This window comes from Lithobates pipiens, unplaced genomic scaffold (assembly GCF_037356315.1).
Source record: "Lithobates pipiens isolate NorthernLeopardFrog02 unplaced genomic scaffold, aLitPip1_a1.2 Scaffold_13, whole genome shotgun sequence".
NCBI lineage: Eukaryota > Metazoa > Chordata > Amphibia > Anura > Ranidae > Lithobates > Lithobates pipiens.
Window position 1 is genome coordinate 159956340 of NW_027507718.1, and position 23870 is coordinate 159980209.

Consider the following 23870-nt stretch of genomic DNA (forward strand, 5'->3'; position numbering starts at 1 on the left):
GTGTCAGTGTTTGGTTAGTGGTGCCTACCACACCTAAGTGTTGCAGCCTTTGGGGCCTTTCAAAAAGGTGTGTATATGTAATGACAGATCATGTGACGCTTAGATTGCACACAGGTGGACATTTCTCTAATTATGTGACTTCTGAAGGTAATTGGTTGAACCAGAGCTTTTTATGGGCTTCATAACAAAGGGGGTGAATACATACAAACATGCCAATTATAATTTTTTTTTATTTCTGAAACATTGTTTTATGTATATATATTTATTTTCTTACATCAGGAGACACAGAGCCATATTAATTACTATGTGGGTTAAATCGGACCGACAGGTGTTGGACACTTGTATGCCCCTAAAGGCGTGTACTCCCCTTTATATGCCCTCCCATTACTGGGTGTCCTCAGTTTTTTCACCAGTGTCTAAGATGTTTGTCATGAGTAAAGATGTGCTGTGCTGAGCTCCACGGGTTCATGATGAGGGCTAGCCATGCTAACCGGAACCGTTTTGATGTCTTTTCATGGGCTAAATGAATGGTACCCAGGACTCGTGCGAACACTTCTCTTTAGGGAGCTGGGCCCTGGGATTCAGTACTTTTTGGTAGTGAGCTCATAAAGTTTTTACTGGTGGGGTGCTGTCACAGGTCCAGGATTGTGGGATGACCTGAGAGTTCCCCCGTTCCTGCAGTTTTCCTATAAGGTCTTGGAGCCTACCGTGAAGGGTGAAGATTGGGTCTTTATCTTTGATAAAACCCTGCTGCGAGGATAAGGTAAGGGAGATTTTCTCAGGAATTTCTCCTTCTATGTATAGTGTTGTCATGCCTATGTGTTACCACTGGGGGCTGTATTGAGCACTCACCGTCCTGACGCTTGGAACAGCAGAAGCCTTCACTCGCCTCTCCTCCAGCCGGAACAGACCCTCTGGTAAGAAAAGGGGGTCTGGACTCTTCCTGTGCCCCCAAATTGGCTTTATTCCCCTTCGGGGGACATGCCAGAACAGTTACCTCTTTTCTTTTGAAAAAAAAAAAAAATTCAAAGGGCAGACTGTGGCTGCGGAGGATTTACCCCCCGCCATGCTTACAGGTCCACATGATGCCGCTAAGTGCGGGAAAACACCTTCCTTGAAAGGAAAGGCACGTGGCTAGTGGCGTCAGACACCAGCCACACATAGAGGAAGCTGGTCTCAGCGCTGTATGTGTGAAAGCTGCTGCTGGCTGTGGAGGGACAGAGCAGGTGGGTGGCTTGTTCAGGTTAATGAACACAGGCTTACTCCTTTGGCACATTATACTTTACTGTAGCTAGGGTTAATAGCAGCTAATGGTGCTGAACTATAGCCTAGCAATGTACATTCTTTTGCATAGTGCCTCTGCTTTATGCTTCAGGCTATGAATGGTAATGAGAACAGGAATTCTCCAAATGGTCATTTGTTTGCACTGTAAACTAAATGCATTTCCAAAAGAATGTCATCCTCCTCTGAGAGTGATACGGCCAGTCAAATTGAGCCATCAGGGGTAGAACACTTCAGTCCCTGTATATATCATACAAACAGGTTTGTTTCTTCTACCATTTAAAAGGGTGAAAAAAGAAAGATTAATGCTATGATGTCTCTCTATAGTAGGACTAAACATAGAAAATTCCAATCTAGTCCTTAGGGCCCTTTTGTTGAGGTGCAAGAGGCTGGGGATCAGGTAGATCTTCCCAAACATTGGAAGATACTTCTTTTTCCTCTTAGGAGGATCCTAATATGGAAGGAGTAGCTTCACAAGTCAGGTGCTTGTGTACTCCTACTTAACCTTTTTGTTGCCTGCAGCTCAGGCTCTTGAGGTATCTACCTCTAATTGGGTTCATTAGAACCTCCCCCACCTGGGGATGTTTTGTCCTATTAATTCATAGTTTATGTATTCTGAATGGGAACATTTCTATGAAGAAAATGGGTTCCAGCAATTGATGCTGCAATCACCTCAGTGAGCAGAGTCTCACGTGTCCGGTGGATAATGCACTGATGTTAAAGGATCCAGCAAATTAAAGTTGGAACTTCCTTTTTAAGACCAGATGTCTTTTGCAGTTCAGTAGCGCAGCTGGTTCTTGCTGCAATTGTTGTATCTCAGTCCATTAACCCTTTAACGTCTGCTCCATTTTGGGGGAGCACATTTTGAGTCACGCTAACTCATTGAAAAATGTGGACTCCAAAGGGTTAAGGAACAGTTTGTGGAGATACCTGAAATTCTGCCTGGTCAGCAGGCCCAGCAATAGGCTGGTGTATCTGACACACTCACAGTAGATGCTAGGACGGACTCTTCATTTAAGCCTTACGGGTTGTGCTTGGACTAGTGCATTCTCAGAGTTCTGTGGCTGAAATATTGATCAGCCAAAGCACCATGTGAAAGCTCTTAGACAGTTTTTTCCCTTCCTGGGGTACGGCTATTTAGAGTGGATAAGTACATCCAGAAGACCTCTAATAGGGTAAAGCTGTCTTTACCAGTAAAAATAGGTTCACACATGTCTCCTTTTCTCGTGCTGCCTCCCCTATGCCTGGGACATCTGCCTCTAGGCAGCCTCGACGTTCTCAACCGTCAGGTTCAAGGGAAAGTCCCCAAGGGCAGCACCAGGATCTTGGGGCAGAAAGCCCACAAAGCAGAATACTAAAGCCTTCTCATGAAGGGGCATCCCCACTCGTTCAGGTGAGGGGAAAGGTCCTGCGATTCTCAAGATCTGGCAGGAACAATGTCAGGACAGATGGGTTTCTGCAACTTTTTCTCTAGGTTACGACTAAGTTCAGAGAGCCCGGATGGCTCAGTCGGTAGAGCATCAGACTTTTGATCTGAGGGTCCGGGGTTCATTTCTCTGTTTGGGTGCTGCCTGTGGGGTCCTTGGGCTGCTGATGGGGCGGTCTTTATGCAAGAGTTTCCGTCTCCTCTGAGAATGTTCCGAAGGACCCAGGGAAAAAGAGGAGGTCTCTTTCTGGCCTTTGGATCAGCTGTTATCCCAGTCGGTGATATCAGAGGTTTCCTTAGTGGAACAAGGGGTTTTGGCCCAAACCTTTTTAAGGTTCTAGAACCAAACAGGAGGTAAGACCCATTCTAGATCTCGAAGATCACAATCAGCACTTAAACATCCAATCCTTTCATAATTCCATTGGCTGTGTCCATCCTGCAAGAAGGGGAGTTGCATATCTCCATGTGCCAAATTTTCCTGCTTACCAGAAATTTCTGCGGTTTGAAATATGAAATTATATTTTCAGTTGTGGCTAGAGGTGCAACGGATCGTCAGGTTTCTGTTACATCAGAGGGGGGCAAGGTCACCCGCACGTCATTGGGGAAGCCGGGCTTTCCCACTTACGTCAGAGGGGGCGGGGTCAGGTGACGGGTGGCCCCACCCTCCTGTTACAAGAAGTGTCAGGCTGCCGAGATCCCCTCAGTGTCTCCACCGGTGGAGACAGAGGATGAATGCGCTGCGCTGGATGGATCACCCATCGCTGGATTAGATCAGCCATTGCTGGACCCCGGAGAGATGATCATCTGTCGCCGGATAGCAAGAGTGGACTACCACCGCTGGAATCTTTTTATTTATTTATATTTATTTATTTTTTAATAAAGGACTTTTGCAATGGTGTGTGTGTGTCTTTTTTCACTATTTTTTTACACTTTCTTTGTGAAATGGTAGGGGTACTTTTGTACCCCCTTACCATTTGAAATAGGGGGGAGCCGGGATCTGGGGGTCCCCTTGTTAAAGGGGGCTTCCAGATTCTGATAAGCCCCCCCACCACCCACAGACCCCCACAACCACCGGCCAGGGTTGTTTGGATGAGGCCCTTGTCCTCATCAACATGGGGACAAGGTGCTTTGTGGGGGACCCCAAAGCATCCTCCCAATGTTGAGGGCATGTGGCCTGGTATGGTTCAGGAGGGGGGGCACTCTCGTCCCCCCCTCCTTTCCTGCGGCCTGCCTACTCGGATAAAAGGTCTGGTGTGGATTTTTAGAGGGAACTCCACACCATTTTTTTTTATTTGACGCGGGGTTCCCCTTAATATCCATACCAGACCTGAAGGGCCTGGTAATTGAATTTGGGGGAGCCCCACACTTTTTTTTTTTTTTTTATCAATGACTGTTCTTTGTATTACGGGGAGCCAACAATTCATTATAGCCGCGAGTGATTTTAAATGACTTTTTTTTCCTGCAGAAATGACACTTTGTGCAAGGACAGTACTAAGCATGGAAAATTGTGTGCCTTTTCACAGGCATACTATACACACCCCCCCCCCCCAGGTATAAAAATTTAAAGGAATATTACACTTTTATTATTTCACTTTAAGCATTATTAAAATCATTGCTCCCAAAAAAAACTTCAGTTTCTAAAAATTTTTTTGCATACATACGTGTCCCCTGGGGCAGGACCCAGGTCCCTAAACACTTTTTATGACAATAACTTGCATATAAGCCTTTAAAATTAGCACTTGGATTTCTTCCATAGACTTGTACAGGGTGTTCCGCTGCTTTTTGAATTTGCCGCAAACACCCAGAATTGTTCGCTGTTTGGTGAACAGGCAATGTTCGAGTCGAACATGAGTTCGACTCGGACTCGAAGCTCATCCCTACTCGGTAATACCCAGCCATACTTGGCGATACCCAGCCATGCTCAGCCAATATTACAGTGGGGGGAGATTGTGGATATTACAGTGGGGACTATATGGTGGTAGAATTTTCACAGGTTTTTGCTAATTCAATTATTATTCGCTGATCCAAAAAATTATCTGATCTGTGACTCTGATCCGAGGAACGATCAGATCCGTACGTTTTTTAATCCGTTGCACCCCTAATTGTGGCACTGCCATTCGACTTAGCCACAGCACCACAAGTGTTCTGAAAGATTCTGCCACCTCCTTTAGCCATCTTAAGGGCTCAAGGCATAACGGTCCTAGCCAATTAGAAGATCTACTTTTAATAGATCATTTAGTTTCAGGTCCAAAACCAGAGTCTAATCTCAGCCATAAATATCTGAAATCTCTAGGTTGGATACTCAACCTAGGAAGATTCTCCTTAAATCCATCAATGAGATTACAGTACTTGGGGGCTGGTTATAGATACCATACAGAAGAAGGTATTCTTACCCCAGACAGGAATCAATTTCCATTGTTGGACTAATTCAACTTATCAAAACAAAGGAAAAATCCCTTCATCCGGCTGTGCAGGAGATTTTTAGGGGAAATGGTGGCCTCCTTCAAGGCCGTCCCTTATATGCAGTTTTACTCCAGAACTGCTTCAAGACACCATCCTGTAGGTCTGGAATATAAAAGATTCAGGCCTTGTTTGTTTCCAATACGCTTGACTCTCGACATAAGTCAGAGCCTAAATTGGTGGTCGTTAACCAGCAAAAGGGAAAATCTTTATCCTGGAAGGTGTTAACAGATGCCTGCCTTCTAGGCTGGGGAGCAGCCCTGGAAGAAGATTCTATCCAGGGGAGATGGTCCAGGTTAGAGGACCTTGCCTATCAACTTTTTTTTGGATGTTTCAGGCAGTACGTCTGGCCCGAGAATCTTGGCAGTCAGACTACGGGACTGTCCTGTCGGGATTCAGTCTGTCAAGGCCACAGTGGTGGCTTACCGTATATACTCGAGTATAAGCCGAGATTTTCAGCCCCTTTTTTTAGGCTGAAAGTACCCCCCTCGGCTTATACTAGAGTCACGCAGATCAGGTAGGCAGACGGCGGCCATTCCACTATTCAAAAGCCGCGCCTCCCTGTCTGTGATAGGCGGAACACTCAATTTCCCAGCAGTCAGTGTTCTGCCTATCACGGACATCCGCTCATTCTCATACTACGGACGAGGATGAGAGGATGTCCATGATAGGCGGAACACTGACTGCTGGGAAATTGAGTGTTCCGCCTATCACAGACAGAGAGGCGCGGCTTTTGAACAGTGGAATGGCCGCCGTCTGTCAGACGAGGAGGAGAGGTGCGGCATGGCACACAGAGGCTGCAGAAGGATAAAGAGGCTGCAGATTGGCACAGGTAGGCTGCGATGGACACAGGGATGGACGGGACACAGGGATGGACGGGACACAGGGATGGACGGGACACAGGGATGGACACAGGGAGGTATGCAGCTGCAGATGGGCATTGTTGACCCTCTTTTCCACTCTTTTAAGCTGTAACAGTAGCTGCTGCATGTCTCACCCTCGGCTTATACACAAGTCAATAAGTTTTCCCAGTTTTTTTGTGGTAAATTAGGGGTCTCGGCTTATATTCGGATCGACCTATACTCGAGTATATACGGTACATCAATCACCAGGGTGGGCACGAGAGGTCGTGCAGCCCAAAAAGAGGTGAATAATGTTCTAGCTTGGGCAGAACACAACATTCCTTGCCTATCGGCAATTTTCATTTTTCAGGCGTACTACTTGAGACGCCAACAATTATTTCAGAGAGAATGATCTCTTCACCCCGACTTCTTCCTAGTGATATGTTAGGTGGGGTATTCCGGACATGGACCTATTCACGTCCAGATTCATCAACAAGGGGTCCGCTAGCAGGCAGAACAGTCGCATTAGTCTTCCCATGGGATCAGTTTTCACTGATCTATGCATTTCCTCCAGTTCTGCTACTTCCACGCCTTCTCCACAGGATTAAGCAAGGAACAAAAGGAGGTGATTCTGGCGGCCTTAGTGGGTCCCAGAAGATCTTGATTCACCAAAATCATAAAGATGGCAGTAGGAGTCCTTTGGACTCTGCTATTATAGCCAGACCTTCTTGCACAAGGTCCGGTATTTCATCCTACCTAACGAATGAAAAATTTAACAGCTTTAATCCCATAAAAGATTGTGGGTGATCTCCTTCGGTAGTGTCTACTTTGAGTAATGCCAGGAAACCGGCTTCCAGAATCACTTACTTTAGAGTCTGGAAGGCATGTTTCTTGGTGTGCATCCAGGGGTTGGCACCCCAGGAAGTATGTCATAGGCAGGATTCCTGATGTCCTGCATATGGGATCTGAAATGAAGCTGGCCTTGACTATCAAGAGCCAGATTCCAGCCTTGTCATTGTTTTTTCCTATGGCCTCTTGCTTCCCACTCTTGGTGCGCAGCTTATTCAGGGGTAGCACAATTTATTCCCCCTATCAAGGCACCTCTAAATCCTTGGTATTTAAAATTGGTCTTATCGGCTTTGCTGAATCAGCCATTCAAACCTTTACGAGAAATTGCCTTGGTTCTTTGACAAGAAAGATAATCTTTTCTGGTTGCCATTTCTTCTGCTTAGAAGAGTATCGGAACTAGTGGCTCTATTTTGTAAGAGCCATATTTCATCATGCATAAGGATGAAATGGTTTCATGTCCTCATCCTGAATTTTTACCAAAGTGGTAACAGGTTTTTCATTTAAACCAGGATTATTATTCTTCCTCCTTTTTCCCAGAGCCTTAATCTAGGGAAGAGCAGGCACTATATTCTCTTGATGTAGTAAGAGCGATCAGAGTCTATTTAAAGGTAACCGCTCAGGTTCACAAAACACAGGTTTATATAAGAGATGAACCATAAAGGAAAACATCAAACTTTCCATCCCAAACAGCGCTGTTCAACTGCCTAGACACCACACGTGGAGATAGTCTGTTCCCCCACCAGCACAATATTAGACCTATGTGCGGGTTTGATGGGGGCCACCTATGGGTCCCTAGCACTTTCTGGCTGTGCATCTCCGTGGGGTGATCTATCAATAATTCTGGCAGACAATATTTTTGATATACATTTATATATATATTATATTCACACACAACTATTTACTCTTGATATAGTTTTGTTCATTTACAAATAAATGATTACAGCTATTTGTTCTCCTTAGATAGGCCTCTGAAGAAGGGAATGTTTTCCTGAAACATGTCAGGCGTTTTGGAGTTCACATTATAAAATCATATATGAAGCCTTTGATGTTGTGCAGACTATATATTTACATGTATGATTCCACACCTTGATATATGCATGGATTTTTATACTGTCCTATAAACAAATTTTTGTGTATTATTTTTGCGAATAAATTTGAAATATATTTTTTACTCATATTTTGGTCTGCCTTAAAAGTCCCACTGTACTGGGGGGGTACTGTGATCTCCTTGTTAGGGGATTTTTTTATGTGCAAAACACAGGTTTTGTTTGTACTGCCAGAGGGTCCAAGATGTGGACAGGCAGCGTCAAGATCCACTATTTTCCAAATGGATTTGGAAGTCATTGTTCAAGCTTCGGCTTAATGAAGAAAATTCTTCCTTCTCAGGTAAGGAGCACACTCATCCAGGGCGATTAGTGCCTCTTGGGTGGTGCATCATCAGGCCTCTATGGCTCCGATCTGTAAGGCTGTGACTTGGTCTTCAGTTCATACGTTTATCAGATTTTATCAAATCGACATTAAAGGTTATGAGGATATTGCCGTTGGGCGCAGTAGACTGCAGTATGAGTCCTCTGGCCTCCCTGTTTTTGTTCTGTCTCCCCCCTTCAGTTGCCATTGCTATGGGACATCCCACATAGTAATTATTATGACTGTGTCCCCTGATGTAAGAAAATGAAATAGGATTTTTATAACAGCTTACCTGTAAAATCCTTTTCTTTGATGTACATCAGGGGACACAGAGGTCCCTCCCTTCTTTGGTATACACTTGTATTGCTTGGCTACAAAACCGAGGCCTCCCAGTAATGGGACGGGTTATATAGGGGAGTACATGCCTTTAGGGGCATGCCAGTGTTCAGAACCTGTCGGTGCGATATAACCCACATGGTAATTACTATGGCTCTGTGTCCCCTGATGTACATCAAAGAAAAGGATTTTACAGGTAAGCTGTTATAAAAAGCTTATTTTTTCTAATTTTACTTCACCAACTTAGACTATTGTGTTCTGATCCATCACATATAATTCAGATAAAAAAAAAAACATTGAACTAAAGGCTGTAATGGAAAAAAGGCAAGGAGGGTGAATACTTTTGCAAGGCACTGTATATATCTGCATAAAATAGTGTTATTCAAAGTGGATGTAATTTTTTTTTCTTTGATGTCATAATGTAGAGTATACCATTTCCTATCATTTGAGCCCAGTTTTGCTATCTCTGAGCAATCATCTTTTATTGTTCAGTGAGATAAATCTTGACAAACAGAGAAAAACTTTGTCAAATCCTCCCCCTTGCTGTGAGTGACAGGTGATTTACATATATCCTGCACTAGCCTAAGAGACATGCATTATTTTTTAATTCCCTCCCACTCCTTTCTTCTGCTTCTCTGCCAGAATTGGATGTTCCCCACCTCAGCATGATTTGGCATGCTGAAGTCATGTGGTTACTTTCCTGACTGGATGTTAGAGATCATAGCAGAAGTTCAGTGTAAGAAATACACAGGAGAATATGCATATTGACAAAGGGAGTGCAGAGGTGGGCAGGGAGTCTACTGACATCACGACACCACCCACCGAGCTCCAGACAACAGACCCACCCACAGAATATGCATTTTTTCGGGTCTCATAACAGACAGAGGGGAGACATTTGACAGGTAAAGATACATGCAGGAGGCATGTATATCCTTATAGATAACCCCTATGACAGTAGTTTAGAAAGGATGACAACCACTTTAAGCTTGTCTTGTGCTTTCGGGAGGGGCTGGTTTGCTGATTGGGCTCTGTTGTATTGACTCAGCAGATTATCCCAGAGGGGGTAAGACAGGCACAGGAAATCAATGCATACTTTGTTAAACAAGCAGCCAAACCACAAACTGCAATCTAAACGAAAGCTCAGCAACATATTTATATTTTGATTGAATGGAGTAGAGAATGGTTTGAGAATTGTTCAGGCTTTAGTACGGTGATAACAGTTTAGATATTTTAGCAATGTTTTTGTTGCTAACATTGCCTTCTTGTCCTGTTGCCAAGTAGGGATGAGCTTTAAGTTCGAGTCAAACTCATGTTCGACTCGAACATTGACTGTTCGCCGAACAACCAACAATTTGGGGTGTTTGCGGCAAATTCGAAAAGCCGTGGAACACCCTGTTAAAGTCTATGGAAGAAATCTAAAGTGCTATTTTTAAAGGCTTATATGCAAGTTATTGTCCTAAAAAGTGTTTGGGGACCTGGGCCCTGCCCCAGGGGACATGTATCAATGCAAAAAAAAGTTTTAAAAACTGACGTTTTTTCAGGAGCAGTGATTTTAATAATGCTTAAAGTGAAACAATAAAAGTGTAATATTTCCTTAAACTTCGTACCTGGGGGGTGTGTATAGTATGCTTGTAAAGGGGCGCTTGATTCCCGTGCTTAGAACTGTCCCTGCACAAAGTGTTATTTCTGCAGGAAAGAAAGTCATTTAAAAGCACTTGTGGCTATAATGAATTGTCGGCTCCCCGTAATACAGAGAACAGTTGAAAGTCAAAAAAAAAAAAAAAAGCGTGGGGTTCCCCCAAATTCAATTACCAGGCCCATCAGGCCTGCTATGGATATTAAGGGGAACCCCGCATCAAATTGTTTTTTTAAAAATGACTTGGGATTCACCCCAAAAATCCATACCAGACCCTTTATCCAAGTACGCAACCTGGCAGGCCGCAGGAAAAGAGGGGGGGCGAGAGAGTGCCCCCCCTTCTGAACCGTACCAGACCACATGCCCTCAACATTGGGAGGATGCTTTGGGGGTCTGTGACCCCTCAAAGCACCATGTCCCCATGTTGATGGGGGGACAAGGGCCTCATCCCCACAACCCTGGCCGGTGGTTGTGGGGGCCTGCGGGTGGGGGGCTTATCAGAATCTGATAATTAACAAAGGGACCCCCAGATCCCGCCCCCCCATTTGAAATGGTAAGGGGGTACAAAAGTACCCTACCATTTCACAAAGAAGGTGTAAAAAATTGTTCAAACACACACACACCGTTGGGAAAAGTCCTTCTTTTAAAATAAAAAAAAAATAAAAGATTCCAGCGGTGGTAATCCACTCTTGCTATCCAGCGACGGCTGATCTCTTCTCCGGGGTCCAACGATGGGTGATCTCTCCCGATTGTCCAGTGCAGCGCATCCATCCTGTCTCCACCGGAGACACTGCGGGAATCCCGGCAGCCTGACACGTCTTGGCTGAGGACGAGGTCACCCATCACCAGACCCCGCCCCCCTCTGACGCAAGGGGAAAGCCAGGCTTCCCCAGTGACGTGTGGGTGACCCCGCCCCGCTCTGATGTAACGAAAACCTGCAGCTCCGGCTACCTCGAGATATTGGTGGTGTCGAGTGAAAGCTTAGCCTGACTGGAGAGTGAAACAGGCAGCCTCCCCTGTACGGCTGGGTGCCCTGCTCGAACCGCTCCACTGCAAGCAATATAGTGCACTGTGTAGCAGCTCTTGTTGGTGTCACATGTAAATTTAGGTAGAAATGGTTAATTTATATTGTTTTGATACCAATTCTAGTTATATATATATATATATATATATATATATATATATATATATATATATATATATATATATATATATATATATATATATATATATATATATATATACACATTTTTTTTTCTTTTACCACTTGCTTACTGGGCATCTAAACCCCCCTCCTGCCCAGACCAATTTTCAGCTTTTAGCACTGTCACTCTTTGACAATTCAACACTGTACCCAAATGAAAATTTTATCTTTTTTTTTTTTCTCCCACAAATATCTTTCTTTTGGTGGTATTTGATCACCTCTGGGTTTTTAATATATTTTTTATTTATTTTTTGTTTAAAAAAATTAAACACATCTCCGTTGATGTACACTGATGGATACTAATAAGGCTGCACTGATGGATGGCACTGATGGGTAGCACTGATGGTTAGCACTGGACGGCACTGATAGGTGGCATTGATGGGTGGCAGTGATGGGCACTGATCGAACTGGTAGGGGACACTGATAGGCAGCACTGCTGGTGCCACTGGTGGGCATTGATGGCACTTGTGGGCACTGATGTACTGTGGGCACTGATTGCTGGCATTGGCAGGGCAGGCGGTACTGGTGGGCACAGAGGCTCTTCCTCTTCTGGACCGATGTCCCTGCAAACAGAAGCCGGCGATTCACTTTTTTTCTTCTCACGCTGTCAGTGTGAGAAAAAAAAAAGATTAACATGCCTCTCTTTACATCACGTGATCAGCTGTCATTGGCTGACAGCTGATCACATGGTAAGGGGCCGGGATCGGCCCATACTCTGATCACCTGCGTCTCATTGACTTGGGTGATCACAGCTGGTGGCCTGCTTTGCCGGGAGGACGTCTATTGACGTCAAGTTAATAGATACTGGTAAATTTGGTCTTGTAACAATAATCTATCATATGGGTTAAGAGTTAAAACAGCATTGGTATTCCTAATAAATTTTCCTTGGTGCAGTTTTTTTTAAAGGTATATGTGGCTATGTGTATTTTTGTAATATATTTGATCCTTTTTTTTTTCTAGGCTATGATCAGAGGTGATCTTGATGTTCTTAAAGATTGGTGTTATGAAGCAGTAAGTTTTGAATTTTAAAATACAAATATTTAAAGGGCAAAGAAATAGCAAATAAAGAAAAAATATAGCGCGTACAATTGCGATACAAGTCATATTGTAATTGAATGTTGTTATAATTTACCTTTTTTTAATCTGCAGCTGCTGTAATTTTCTATAAATGCAATACAATATGGCTACATGGAGTTGTCTTGTACACAGAATGTGTACTGACTACTCCCCAAAAACATAATTTCCTGCTTGTGTGATTGGCTCTCCAATTTACCCAGAAGTCTGCCTAGGATACATGTCAGATTTCAGGCATCCCCTGCAACAAACATTTTATATTTGGTGCAATATTTCCAATAGCAACACATCTAAAGGGATGCAGGCCCAGCAGCTTTCCTCAGTGCCCTGCAGGTGCCACATCTGACTGAAAATTATGAAACCACTCCCATTAGACTCGGTACAAAAGCACAGACTAACACACTTGTATTTCTTCAGAATAACAAAAGGTAGGAATCTGCAACAATGGTTGTTATCCTTGCAATAAAAACAGGGGTGAACAGCGGTGCTAGATATGGTGATTACCTATATTCCAGTTGCTATATAATTTTATGTTTACATAAAATGTGTGTGAATAAGCACACATAATATTAAAACATTTGTTAAAACATAATGTCCATAAATGATCCGAGATCTTGTATGATTAGCACCTGGAGGCAGCTCCCTAAGGCCCCTTTCACACTGGGGCGGTTTTCAGGCGTTACAGCGCTAAAAATAGCGCCTGTGTAGCGCCTGAAAAAAAACGGCCCCTTTCACTCCAGTGTGAAAGCCGGAGGGCTTTCACACTGGAGCGGTGCGCTGGCAGGACAGTGAAAAAAGTCCTGCTAGCCGCATCTTTGGAGCGGTGAAGGAGCGGTGTATTCACCGCTCCTAAACCGCTCCTACACATTGAAATCAATGGGACAGCGCGGCAATACCGCCGGCAAAGCGCCGCTGCAGCGGCGCTTTGCGGGTGGTTTTAACCCTTTTTCGGCCGCTAGCGGGGGTTAAAACCACCCCGCTAGCGCCCGCAGACCGCCGCTAAAACGACGGTAAAGCGCCGTTAAAAATAGCGGCACTTTACCGCCGACGCCCGCACCGCCCCAGTGTGAAAGGGGCCTTAGAGTGAAGCGATGAGCTCTGTGTAGAAATGGGAACAGAGGGGCGCCAGACTGAGTGCAGTATAAATCATATATTTAATAAAAACAAGTAGTAACTCACAGGTTAAATTAGATGAGTTCAGTATGTGGTGAAAATCGCCAGTCCTGGAGTCTCATAAAAGTCTTCCCTTTGCAGCCTGGGGCACTAGGGTGTGATCTTACAGGGATCCAGAGAATGCTGGGAACCAGGAGGCAGGAAACGAAAAGCAGCTGGTCGTGACTTCACAGGAACAGGAAATGTGATTATTCACAGTGGCAAGGAATGGTAATGCATTTCGAAGCTACAGCTTCTTCATCAGACCATAATTGGCTGGCAAACCTGGCAGTCTTATATTACAGAGGGAATAGAAACAGAGAGATCTGATGGGCTGGCCAGCCCGTCAATCAAATACACAGATTCAAAGAGGTAGATGGCTGGAGACCGAAGTGAATGTAAATATGAGTAAGAAGCTTGCTGATTAATAGTGGAAGATAAGTTTATAACGTTTGCAGAAATCGATCAATTCACTAATTGATTAAATACATAAATATAAAATGTATAAATATACCTCAAATTTAAAATTAATACATTTTTATAAGTAAATTAACTACAAAAAAGAATTAAGAAAATTAATAGCAATTTGGAAATCAATTGATTATTATAAATTATAATGAATTGATAAAATGGTGAGAATGGAGGAAAGAGAGGACTCTATGCTAGGTATAATATTAAGGTTCTAAGTTATATCATGACCAAAAATACTTCTCAAAAGGATAAAATCGAATCTTCAGATAATAAATGGTTAATGGATAATGCTGGTGATACCCACTGTGTATATATGTGTGCACACATATAGTCATACATATACACACACAAATACAATAACAGCTCATGCATACCCACATACCTGCACATACGTGCAGTTGTAAACATGTACATGTGCAACAAACGCATGTATATACGTGAGTATATACAAACATCTTTCTGTCCCAATACTCTCTAGAAATACTCTCTAGAAAGAAGGACCTAGGAACCCTGCAGGCCCATCGGTCCGTGGATTTCTCTGCAGAAGTTTTTCTTTTTGCACAAGATTAAAGATCCTGTGATCTGCTATCAACAGCCGGCTGGGTGACAGGCTGGATACCCTTATCCTTGTAGTCTCCTCAGCGAGCGTGTGCAGACCAGAGCTCTGCGTTGGGTCGGCCACGACATGCCCCCAGTTTTAGGGGATGGCCAGTGGGCGTAATGCCCCGGGGCACACATATGACAGGGCTACTGATACCTGCGTCAGTGTGCTGGGCCAGCAGCCACCCCACACTGATCAGAGAGTGGGTCTGTGATTGAATGTCTCCCAGCTCTTCAGGACTGGTAAGTACAGCTCTCCCTGCCTCGGAGCTGAGCAGCTGGACATTCCCTGGGAGGTCAATTCAGGGGTCCCTCACCTCCCTCTCTTCTCTCCCTGTCCCTATCTTCCCCCCCCTTCCCTGTGGGGGATGCTGCATGGGCTGCTGAGCGGTGTGTGTGCCATAGACAGGGGCTTCCTGGGGGGGGGGGGGGGGGGGTGCGCTGGGTAGCTGTGCCCTGGATGTCTGTAGGTCTCTCCCTTGAGGTGTCTGGAGGCTTGTCTGCTTATCGCTGTAGCAAAGTTTACTGCCGTTTCTCTACCTGTTTTTTCACTGTTCTTCAGTGCATACAGTGCCATTTTTGGCGTGAATTGCAACCGGCTCACCTGCAGACAGTGCAGTGCCTCTGGACGCTTTGTCAGCGGTCCTTAATACGTTCGTTGCCAAGATGGAGGTGGTGCATGGGCGCAAAGGTGGTAAAAAATAGCCCCTGCTCCCCCGTCCTCCGGGGAGAGCTTTGACGCAGATTTGGGCCCCGCTGAGGCTGGTGACCCCTGCTCTGTCATTTCAGATGACGCTGACCAGGACTGATCGGACCGTGAGGATGATTCCCTGTCCGGGACCGTGCGTGACAAAGGGCTTGCTGGAGCACTTATCACAGCTGTGCGTGATACCCTGAAAATTCAGGAGCCAGCAGATCCCTCTGCTGATGTAGTGGTCCCTTTTGGGTCCCGTAAGCCAGCCCGTACACCTAAGGTGTTTCCGTATGTGACTTATTTTGATAAGTTCATATACAAGGAATGGGGTCGACCGCAACAGACCTTTTCAGTCCCCAAATAAATGGCGGTGTGTTACTCCTTTGAGGAGAGGCTTCTCAAAAAATGGTCGGCTCCTCTGATCGTGGACCCCCCAGTATCCAGGTTAAACAAAGTAACTACGATCCCAGTAGAGGGGACTCTTGCCTTTAAGGATCCCACGGACAGGAAGGCCGAGGCAGTGGCTCGTTCCTTGTTTACGGTTGTGGGGTCAGCAATGTGGCCAGCACTTGTGTCGCAGACACTTACTGTGTGGGCAAAACATTTACACCGCAAATTGGGGGAGCAACAGGCTTCTCCTGTCTGCGCGGAACTAGCAAACCAGTTAGTGCAAGGCCTTAAGTACGTTTGTGACGTGGCCCTGGATACTCTCCCTCTGTTATCCAGGGTTTCAGTGTCAGCAGTGGTGTTGAGGTGCCTGATTTGGCTAAAATGCTGGTCGGCTGACCAGGCATCTAAAAAAGCCCTGACAGATTTACCCTTCCTGGCGAGCGGCTCTTTGGAGCCTCATTGGGGGAAATTCTTAAAAATGCCACACGTGGTAAGAGTACACTACTCCCACAGGCCAGGAAGGCTAAGGAGCCACGCTGTAGGCAAGGGCCCTCATTTTCCACTCATAAGCGGCTTTTTTTGTCCGCCCGGAGCTTTGGCTAAATGTCCCAACGCCCGACAGGATGACCTCTGAAGGACAAAAACGTCCCTGGAACTGCAAGTCTAACAAGCCTGCGAGCAAAAGTGCTACCGCATGAAAGTTTGCCCCCACCCACAACTCGGGTGGGGGTTTGCCTTCGGGAGTTTGCAGCCCGATGGGCCTCTCGGCTGTCCAACGAATGGGTCTGCGATCTGATTTCCTCCAGGCTACAAGATAGAGTTCCTCTTTTGGCCGCAAAACAGATTCTTCCCCTCCAGCATACCGGTACTCCCGGCTCACCGGGAGGCCCTAATGGGGGCGTTATGGAACCTGCTGAGTCGCGGAGTGATAGTACCTGTTCCCGGAGCTGGAACGTTTCCAGGGGTTCTACTCCAATCTGTTTGTAGTCCCCAAAAAGGAAGGGGTAAGTACATCCAATTTTGGACTTAAAAGCCTTCAATTACTTTGTACAAGTACAGAGGTTCATAATGGAATCAGTTCGCTCAGTAGTTGTTGCACTCTATCAAGGGGACTCCCTGGCATCTCTGGACATCCAGGATGCGTACCTGCACATACCCATATGCCCTCGGCATCAGAAATTTCTGCGATTTGCGGTTGGGAAGCCCACTACCAGTTTGTGGCTCTCCCTTTTGGTTTGGCATCAGCCCCCCAAGTCTTTACCAAGGTATTGTCTCCTGTTTTGGCATTGCTGCGTCAACGCGGGATCGCGATCATAGGTTACCTAGACTATTTCGTCCTGAGAGCATCTTCCGCCTCAGAATTAGAGGAGGATGTGGCGATCACCATGCAGACCCTGCAGGAATTTGGGTGGCTGTTGAACTTAAAAAAGTCTGTGCTCGTACCGACTCAGCATTTGGAGTACCTAGGCTTACTGCTGGACTCCATGGACGCGAGAGTGTTTCTCCCTTCAGACAAGCTGCAGACTCTGAGACGCGGTAAAACTGATGATGCAGTGCAGGTGGTCATCGCTACGCTTCTGCATGTGAGTCCTGCGACTCATGGTGGCCTTCTTCGAGGCAGTACCGTATACCCAGTTTCACACCAGAGTCTTGCAGAAGGAGATCTTGACAAAACGGGACAAATCTCCGTTATCCCTAGATTGGCAGATTCAGGTGAACCAGTTAGTCATGGACTCCCAGCTCTGGTGGCTGAGGGCCCCTTCACTTCGGTCCGGGAAGTTGTTCCTACCTCTACATTGGACGGTGATAACAACGGACGCCAGCCTAACTGGCTGGGGTGGAGTAATGGGAGTTCAGTCGACCCAGAGCCTCTGGTCGGAGGAGGAATCCAAGTTGCCGATCAATGTGCTCGAGCTGCGAGCGATCAGACTATGCCTCTCCACATGGTCGATAAGACTTTGAGGGCGTCCGATCAGGATCCAGTCAGACAACGCCACGGCGGTGGCATATGTCAATCACCAAGGAGGAACAAGAAGCTTGACTGCCGCATGGGAGGTCGCTCACATCCTTCAGTGGGCAGAACGACATGTAACGGCCCTGTCGGCCATTTACATCCCGGAAGTGGAGAACTGGCAGGCTGACTATCTAAGTCGCCAGATGCTGGACCCAAGAGAATGGGCATTGCATCCGGAGGTGTTCAGGCTACTGTGCCTGTGATGGGGCACACCAGACGTGGATCTTCTGGCCCCGCGTCTCAATCGGAAGGTGCCAGGATTCATGTCCAGGACAAGAGATCCTTGGGCAGACGCGTCAGACGTGCTGGTGGCTCTGTGGGGTCAGTACCAGCTGATCTATGCCTTTTCTCCACTAAAACTGTTACCACTTCTGCTCTGCAGAGTGGAGGTTGAGGGGATTCCAGTTATACTGATTGCCCCAGATTGGCCCCAGCATCCCTGATACGCAGACCTAGTGCGCCTGGTGGCGGACTCCCCATGGCGACTGCTGTTATGAGAGGACCTGCTGTCTCAAGGTCGAATTCTCCATCCTGCTTTACCATTGCTGGTTTTAACGGCATTGGCTATTGAGAGCCAGGTGTTGAGAAGCCGGGTCTTTCAGACTCGGTTATTCCAATTATGCTAAGAGCACGGAAATCTTCACGGAAGATATATCATCGTAACTGGAAAGCCTACATCTCCGTGTGTGCGGAGAAAGGATGGCATCTGCGCTCCTTTTCTATATTCAGGATCCTGCTGTTCCTACAGCAAAGAGTAGACCAGAAATTGGTTTTCGGCACCATTAAAGGACACATTTTTGTCTTTTTTTCAGCGACCCTGGCATCTCACTCTAGTGAACACTTTTTTGTTTAAGGCGTGCGACATGTAGTTCCTCTGGAGATCTCACCGTTACCCCTGTGGGATCTGAACCTGGTGTTATCGGCGCTTCAGAAACCACCATTTGAAAATATCAGAGAGATCCCTCTGTTGACCTTTTCCCCTTCTAGTGGTCATTACATGGGCCAGGAGGGTTTCGGAAATGGCGGCCTTGTCTTGCAAGTTGCCTTATCTGGTTATCCATAAGGATAAGGTGGTGTTGCGTCCGCAACCTTATTTTCTGCAGAAGGTGGTTTTGGCATTCCACATTAATGAAGACGGGTTACCATCTCTGTGTCCTAAACCGACACATCCTAAGGAAGCGGCCCTCCATTCCCTGGACGTGATCCAGGCTCTGAGGGTGTATTCGTCTGCTACGGCTCCCTTTCAGAAGTCAGACTCCTTGTTTTTTTTTTTGGTGGCTGGTCCGAAAAAAGGCATGGTGGTCTTGGCCATCATTTCCAGGTGTAATACAGGCCTACGCCTTGAAGGGGTAGGTGCCCTCCTTTCCGGTCACGGCCCACTCCACCAGGGCAATTGGAACGTCTTGGGCCTTCCGACATCAAGCGCGCGTCGCTCAAGTTTGTAAAGCGGCAGCTTGGTCGTCTGTTTCACACCTCTACTAAATTCTACAAGGTAGATGTCTGTGCGTTGGCTGATGCCTGTTTTGGTCGCAAAGTTTTGCAGGCGGCCGTGTAATTGCAATTGCACTTACATTTTTTTTTTTTCCTGGTTTTTGGTAAAAACACAGTACCTTTTCAGTAAATGATCTGTTGCATTTGTTAACACAAGTTTTGAGGCGGTTTGTAGGTACTGACTCCCAGATTGAGGAGCACACTGTTTTTTTTTTGGTAAAAAAGTTCTTTGTTATTCCCACACACTGTTGTTTTTTGTGGGTAAAGTTTTTATACTAGTTCCCACATGCCATTGTGGGTGAAGTTTTTATGCCGTTTTCCCACCCCTCTTTTTGGCACTGCTTGGGGACGTCCCGATGGTCTAAGAAAGGAGCAGTCAGTCGGTGAACATAAAAAAAAAAATAGGATTTTTTTGTACTCACCGTAAAATCCTTTTCTCTGTAGTTCACCGACTGACACAGCACCCTCCCCTCCTATTTTCTAAGTTATACTGCTTGTTGACGTACTGAGGCTGCAGGAGCAGGCTGGGGGGTTGTTACCTAAGTTATAACATATTAATATGTTCTGCCTAGTCCTTTCCTGAAGGTGGCTTAACAACCCGATGGTCTAAGTAAGGAGCTGTGTCAGTCAGTGAACTACAGAGAAAAGGATTTTACGGCGAGTACAAAAAATTCCTATTTTTTCTGGGCCACATAGTACACTTAGTGTGTACACTCTTTTTTTGCAGCCGCTGCACTCCTTGCAGGCGACAAGCGTGAGTATAGGTACTGCAGCATTTTTAACCACTTGCCTACTGGGCACTTGCACCCCCTTCCTGCCCAAGCCATTTTTCAGCCTTCAGTGCTGTCGCACTTTGAATGATAATTGCGCGATCCTACTACACTGTACCTAAACAACTTTTTTTTATAATTTTCTTCACACAAATGGAGCTTACTTTAGGTGGTATTTAATTACTGATTTTTTATTTTTTATTTTTACAAAAAAAAGACCAAAATTGTTGAAAAAAAAAAGTTTTTACTTTTTTTTCTGTCAGTAAATTTTGTAACTAAGTAATTTTTCGCCTTCACTGATGTGTGCTGATGAGTTGCCACTTTTGGGCAGGAGGCACTAAAATTCCGCACTTATGAGCATGGATAGACGGTACTGATGGGCATTGATGGGTGACACTGGGCATTGATCAACAGCAGTGATGGGAGCCACAGATTGCCAGCACTGACTGGCATCGCTAATGGGTACTGGTGGCAGTGGTGGGCACTGATTGCTAGATGCAAAAAAAATTTCTTTGGTGTCTAGTTCCTCATGTGTGGTGTAACCAGCTTCACATAGTTATGCCTAACGTCTTGTGGCCCCTTGAATAATGGGTATTCATACACTAAAGGAACCAAAAAAAAAAAAAGAGAAACAAAAAAAGGAAATCCGGCTTACATGCGGCCGGAAGTAGCGGGTGGAACACAAACACACTCGCACTTCCCGACTATGTCATCGACACACACATTCTGTCTATATGCGTGTGTTCATATGTGAGAAACCGTTGCCTGTTTAGGCTCTGAAGAAAGGGGTTCTCCCCTGAAACACATCAACCATCTTGAGGTATCGTTTGATCCACTCAACGTCAGGTCCTGGCTTGTCGATGTTCAGAATAGTGGATTTACCTTTTATTGATTATGCCTTCTACTTTACTGTGTTTTATTAAATAAAGCTTTACTAGTGGTAAAGTGGTGCGCCCTCCTTTTCTTTTATTTTTTTTGTTTCCTTTAGTTATTCGGAGGGGGGCTGCAAGACATTAGGCATTACTATGTGAAGCTGGTTACACCACACATTGAGAAACTAGACACAAAAGCGCAGGAGACATTTTTTTTGTGTCTACTTGTCCATATTTGGGGACTCCTGCTGCTAGGTGGACATACTTTAGTGTTTGTAGTGTTGTGTAGGGTCTACCACCACAGAAAGAGATCGGATCACAAGAGTGAGGAATGGATCTATCTTTGAAGACGCATCTAAACATGGAAACAACAGGAGCACCTCCAAAGACCAAGACCCCATGATATATTGTGTGCAGGAAAAAAAATTCTATCAATACTAAAGGATCAACATCAAATGATGAATTTCTTTTTTTGTGGAAGGAGATGCGGGAAGGGCAAAACCCACAACGCAGAAAAACAGTGTACTTCAATCACTATCGCCCCAAACACCAGGAGGCAACAACGCAACGAAAAAAGGGTGCAGGGGAGGGCGTAAAATTACAAAGGAATCAAAAGCATTAGAAAGTCATTCTACAATAAAAATATTTAATTTGTCAAAATTTGAATTCCTAGAATCAGAGCTCAAGTTGCTTAGAAGAGGTTTAAATGATGCTCCAGAGAGTCCCCCCAACCTGTTTGAACTCTAAATTGATCTCAATAAGTTTGTACGAAACCTCACTGTAAAGCGCCATTTCAGGCTGAAAGAACTTAATGGAGTAGCTAATGTGAGCGCTGTAATGACTACTCCTACCTCCCCCAGTGAGTCTGGAGATGAAGGAATATTGGAGTCCCTAGAGGAGTTGTGTTGAAGGAGGCCAAGTGTCCACGGATGAGATCTCCTCCCTGATCTTTGAAGACAGGACTATTAAAACCGGGTTGAGACCAAGATCCTGTTTTTACCCCCATTGGAATAGGGGTAATTTTATACCTACTTTCAATGAGGTGCTGATGGAAGAATTCAGAAGGATTTGTGGTAGCCATACTCGAAAATACAAGGGCTGCAAAGCATTTTTGGATGGCCCATTGAGTAGCCCGAGAGAGAATTAGGAAATCATAATAAAGGCAGACAAGGGGGGAGGTTTAGTGATACAAGATAGGGAACAGTATGTGGAGGAAACATTGAGATTAATTGGGGATAAGAACATGTATAAGGGGCTCACTTGGGATCCTATGGCCATTTATAGCATCGAACTTAAAGAGCTTTTGGATAGCGCATTATCCAACCGGGTTATCACTAAGAGCGAATACCATTTTTTTGTATTCCAAGCATCCAGTAGTCCCCTACTTTTAACATATTCCAAAAGTTTGTGAGGATTTGGAGAAGCCCCCAGGCAGACCAATCATCACTGGAATGGAAAGTTTGACCAGCAATCTCGGCAGCTATATCGGCCACTTTCTCTAAGGGCTGGTAATCAATTTTCCATCGTTTATAAAGGATTCTGGCCTTGCCCTTAACATTCTTAGTACGTACACATGGGAGAAAGGTTATAGATGGTTATCGCTAGATGTAGCGTCTTTGTACACTTCCATCCAGCACAAATTTGGCCTGAGAGCAATTAAGTATTACTTGGCAGAGGCACACCTGTTTAACCCTGTGCAGACTCAATTTATACACAAATGTATCAAGTTCAATTTTACTCACAATTACTTTACGTTTATGGATGGCTTCTACAGGCAGGTAAAAAGGTACAGCCGGACATAGTAGGTGTTGATGGTAAAATCCATAAGATCAAGCAATTTATAAATTGCGGTACCCCGTAGTTTATGGCCTCCTGTGACCTTGTGCCCTCTTGTATGTTGGCCGAACTTCAAGGCCAATGAGAATAAGGATGAATGAGCATAGAAGTAATATCCTGACCAAGAAAGACAAATACTCGGTACCGAGACATTACAAGTTAGTCCACGCCAGTAGTGTGGACGGCCTTAGGGTGTTTGGTATTGAGGCCATGCCAAACGATTTGGACAGTGGCAAGAAACATCAGCTATTGTGCACTTGAGAAGCCTATTGAATTTTTTTCTTAGGAACTACCGTCCGGGTATATAGGCTTCAAATTTCTGATCCTTTTATCCCTTTTTCTTTTTGTTTTTCTCCCTTACAGACGCCGGACCGGAAGTAGCGGGTGGCACACAAACACACCCGCACTTCCGGACCATGTCGGCGTACGCATTCAGTCTATATGTGTGCGCGGTAGCGCAAGTGATGTCTGTGCATGCAATTCCATCTCTTGCGTGCGCGAAAGCGGAAGTGACATCTGGGGCGGCCGGAAGCTGTGGGTGAAACACAGTTTCTCCCGCACTTCCTGGTTGATGCTGCTGTGTGCGTTCCACCCCCTGCTGTTATAAGTGCGTGATCGTGGTATATGTGTACTGTACCCGATGACTATGGGTGATTTATTTAATATTATATATATAATTTTTATCGTTATTCATGTGTTTTTTGTTTGTTTTGTTTTTTTGGGGGGGGTACACCCACATAATGAGTGAGTGTAGCCCATGTGGGTGGTTGTTTGATCTGCTCGATGTCAGGTCCTGGCTTGTCGATGTTCAGAATAGCGGATTTCGCTTTGATTATGCCTTCTATCAATACTCATTTGTGAGTATATACTTTGCTGTGTTTTTTTGAATAAAGATTTACTAGTGGTAATGCACTAGGTTGGTGCGCCCTCCTTTTCTTTTCTTTTTTCTCCTTTTTTGGACACTGATTGCTGCCTTTGGCGGGCAATGGTGAGCACAGATTGGTGATACTGTATTGTCTTAATGTAATCGGGGCACTGGTGATCAGTGACCTGATTGCATTCCTA

At 45.3% G+C, this 23870-nt stretch overlaps 1 protein-coding gene across 2 annotated transcripts in view; it reads left to right on the plus strand.

Moving 5' to 3' along the window:
* Positions 1-23870, plus strand: part of TIMM44 (translocase of inner mitochondrial membrane 44) — a 578487-nt gene that overhangs the window by 443284 nt on the left and 111333 nt on the right. For both annotated transcript variants that reach the window (XM_077475767.1, XM_077475768.1), the window contains one exon: positions 12402-12452. In XM_077475767.1, the coding sequence (XP_077331893.1) occupies positions 12402-12452 (51 nt within the window). The remainder of the gene's footprint in view (positions 1-12401; positions 12453-23870) is intronic.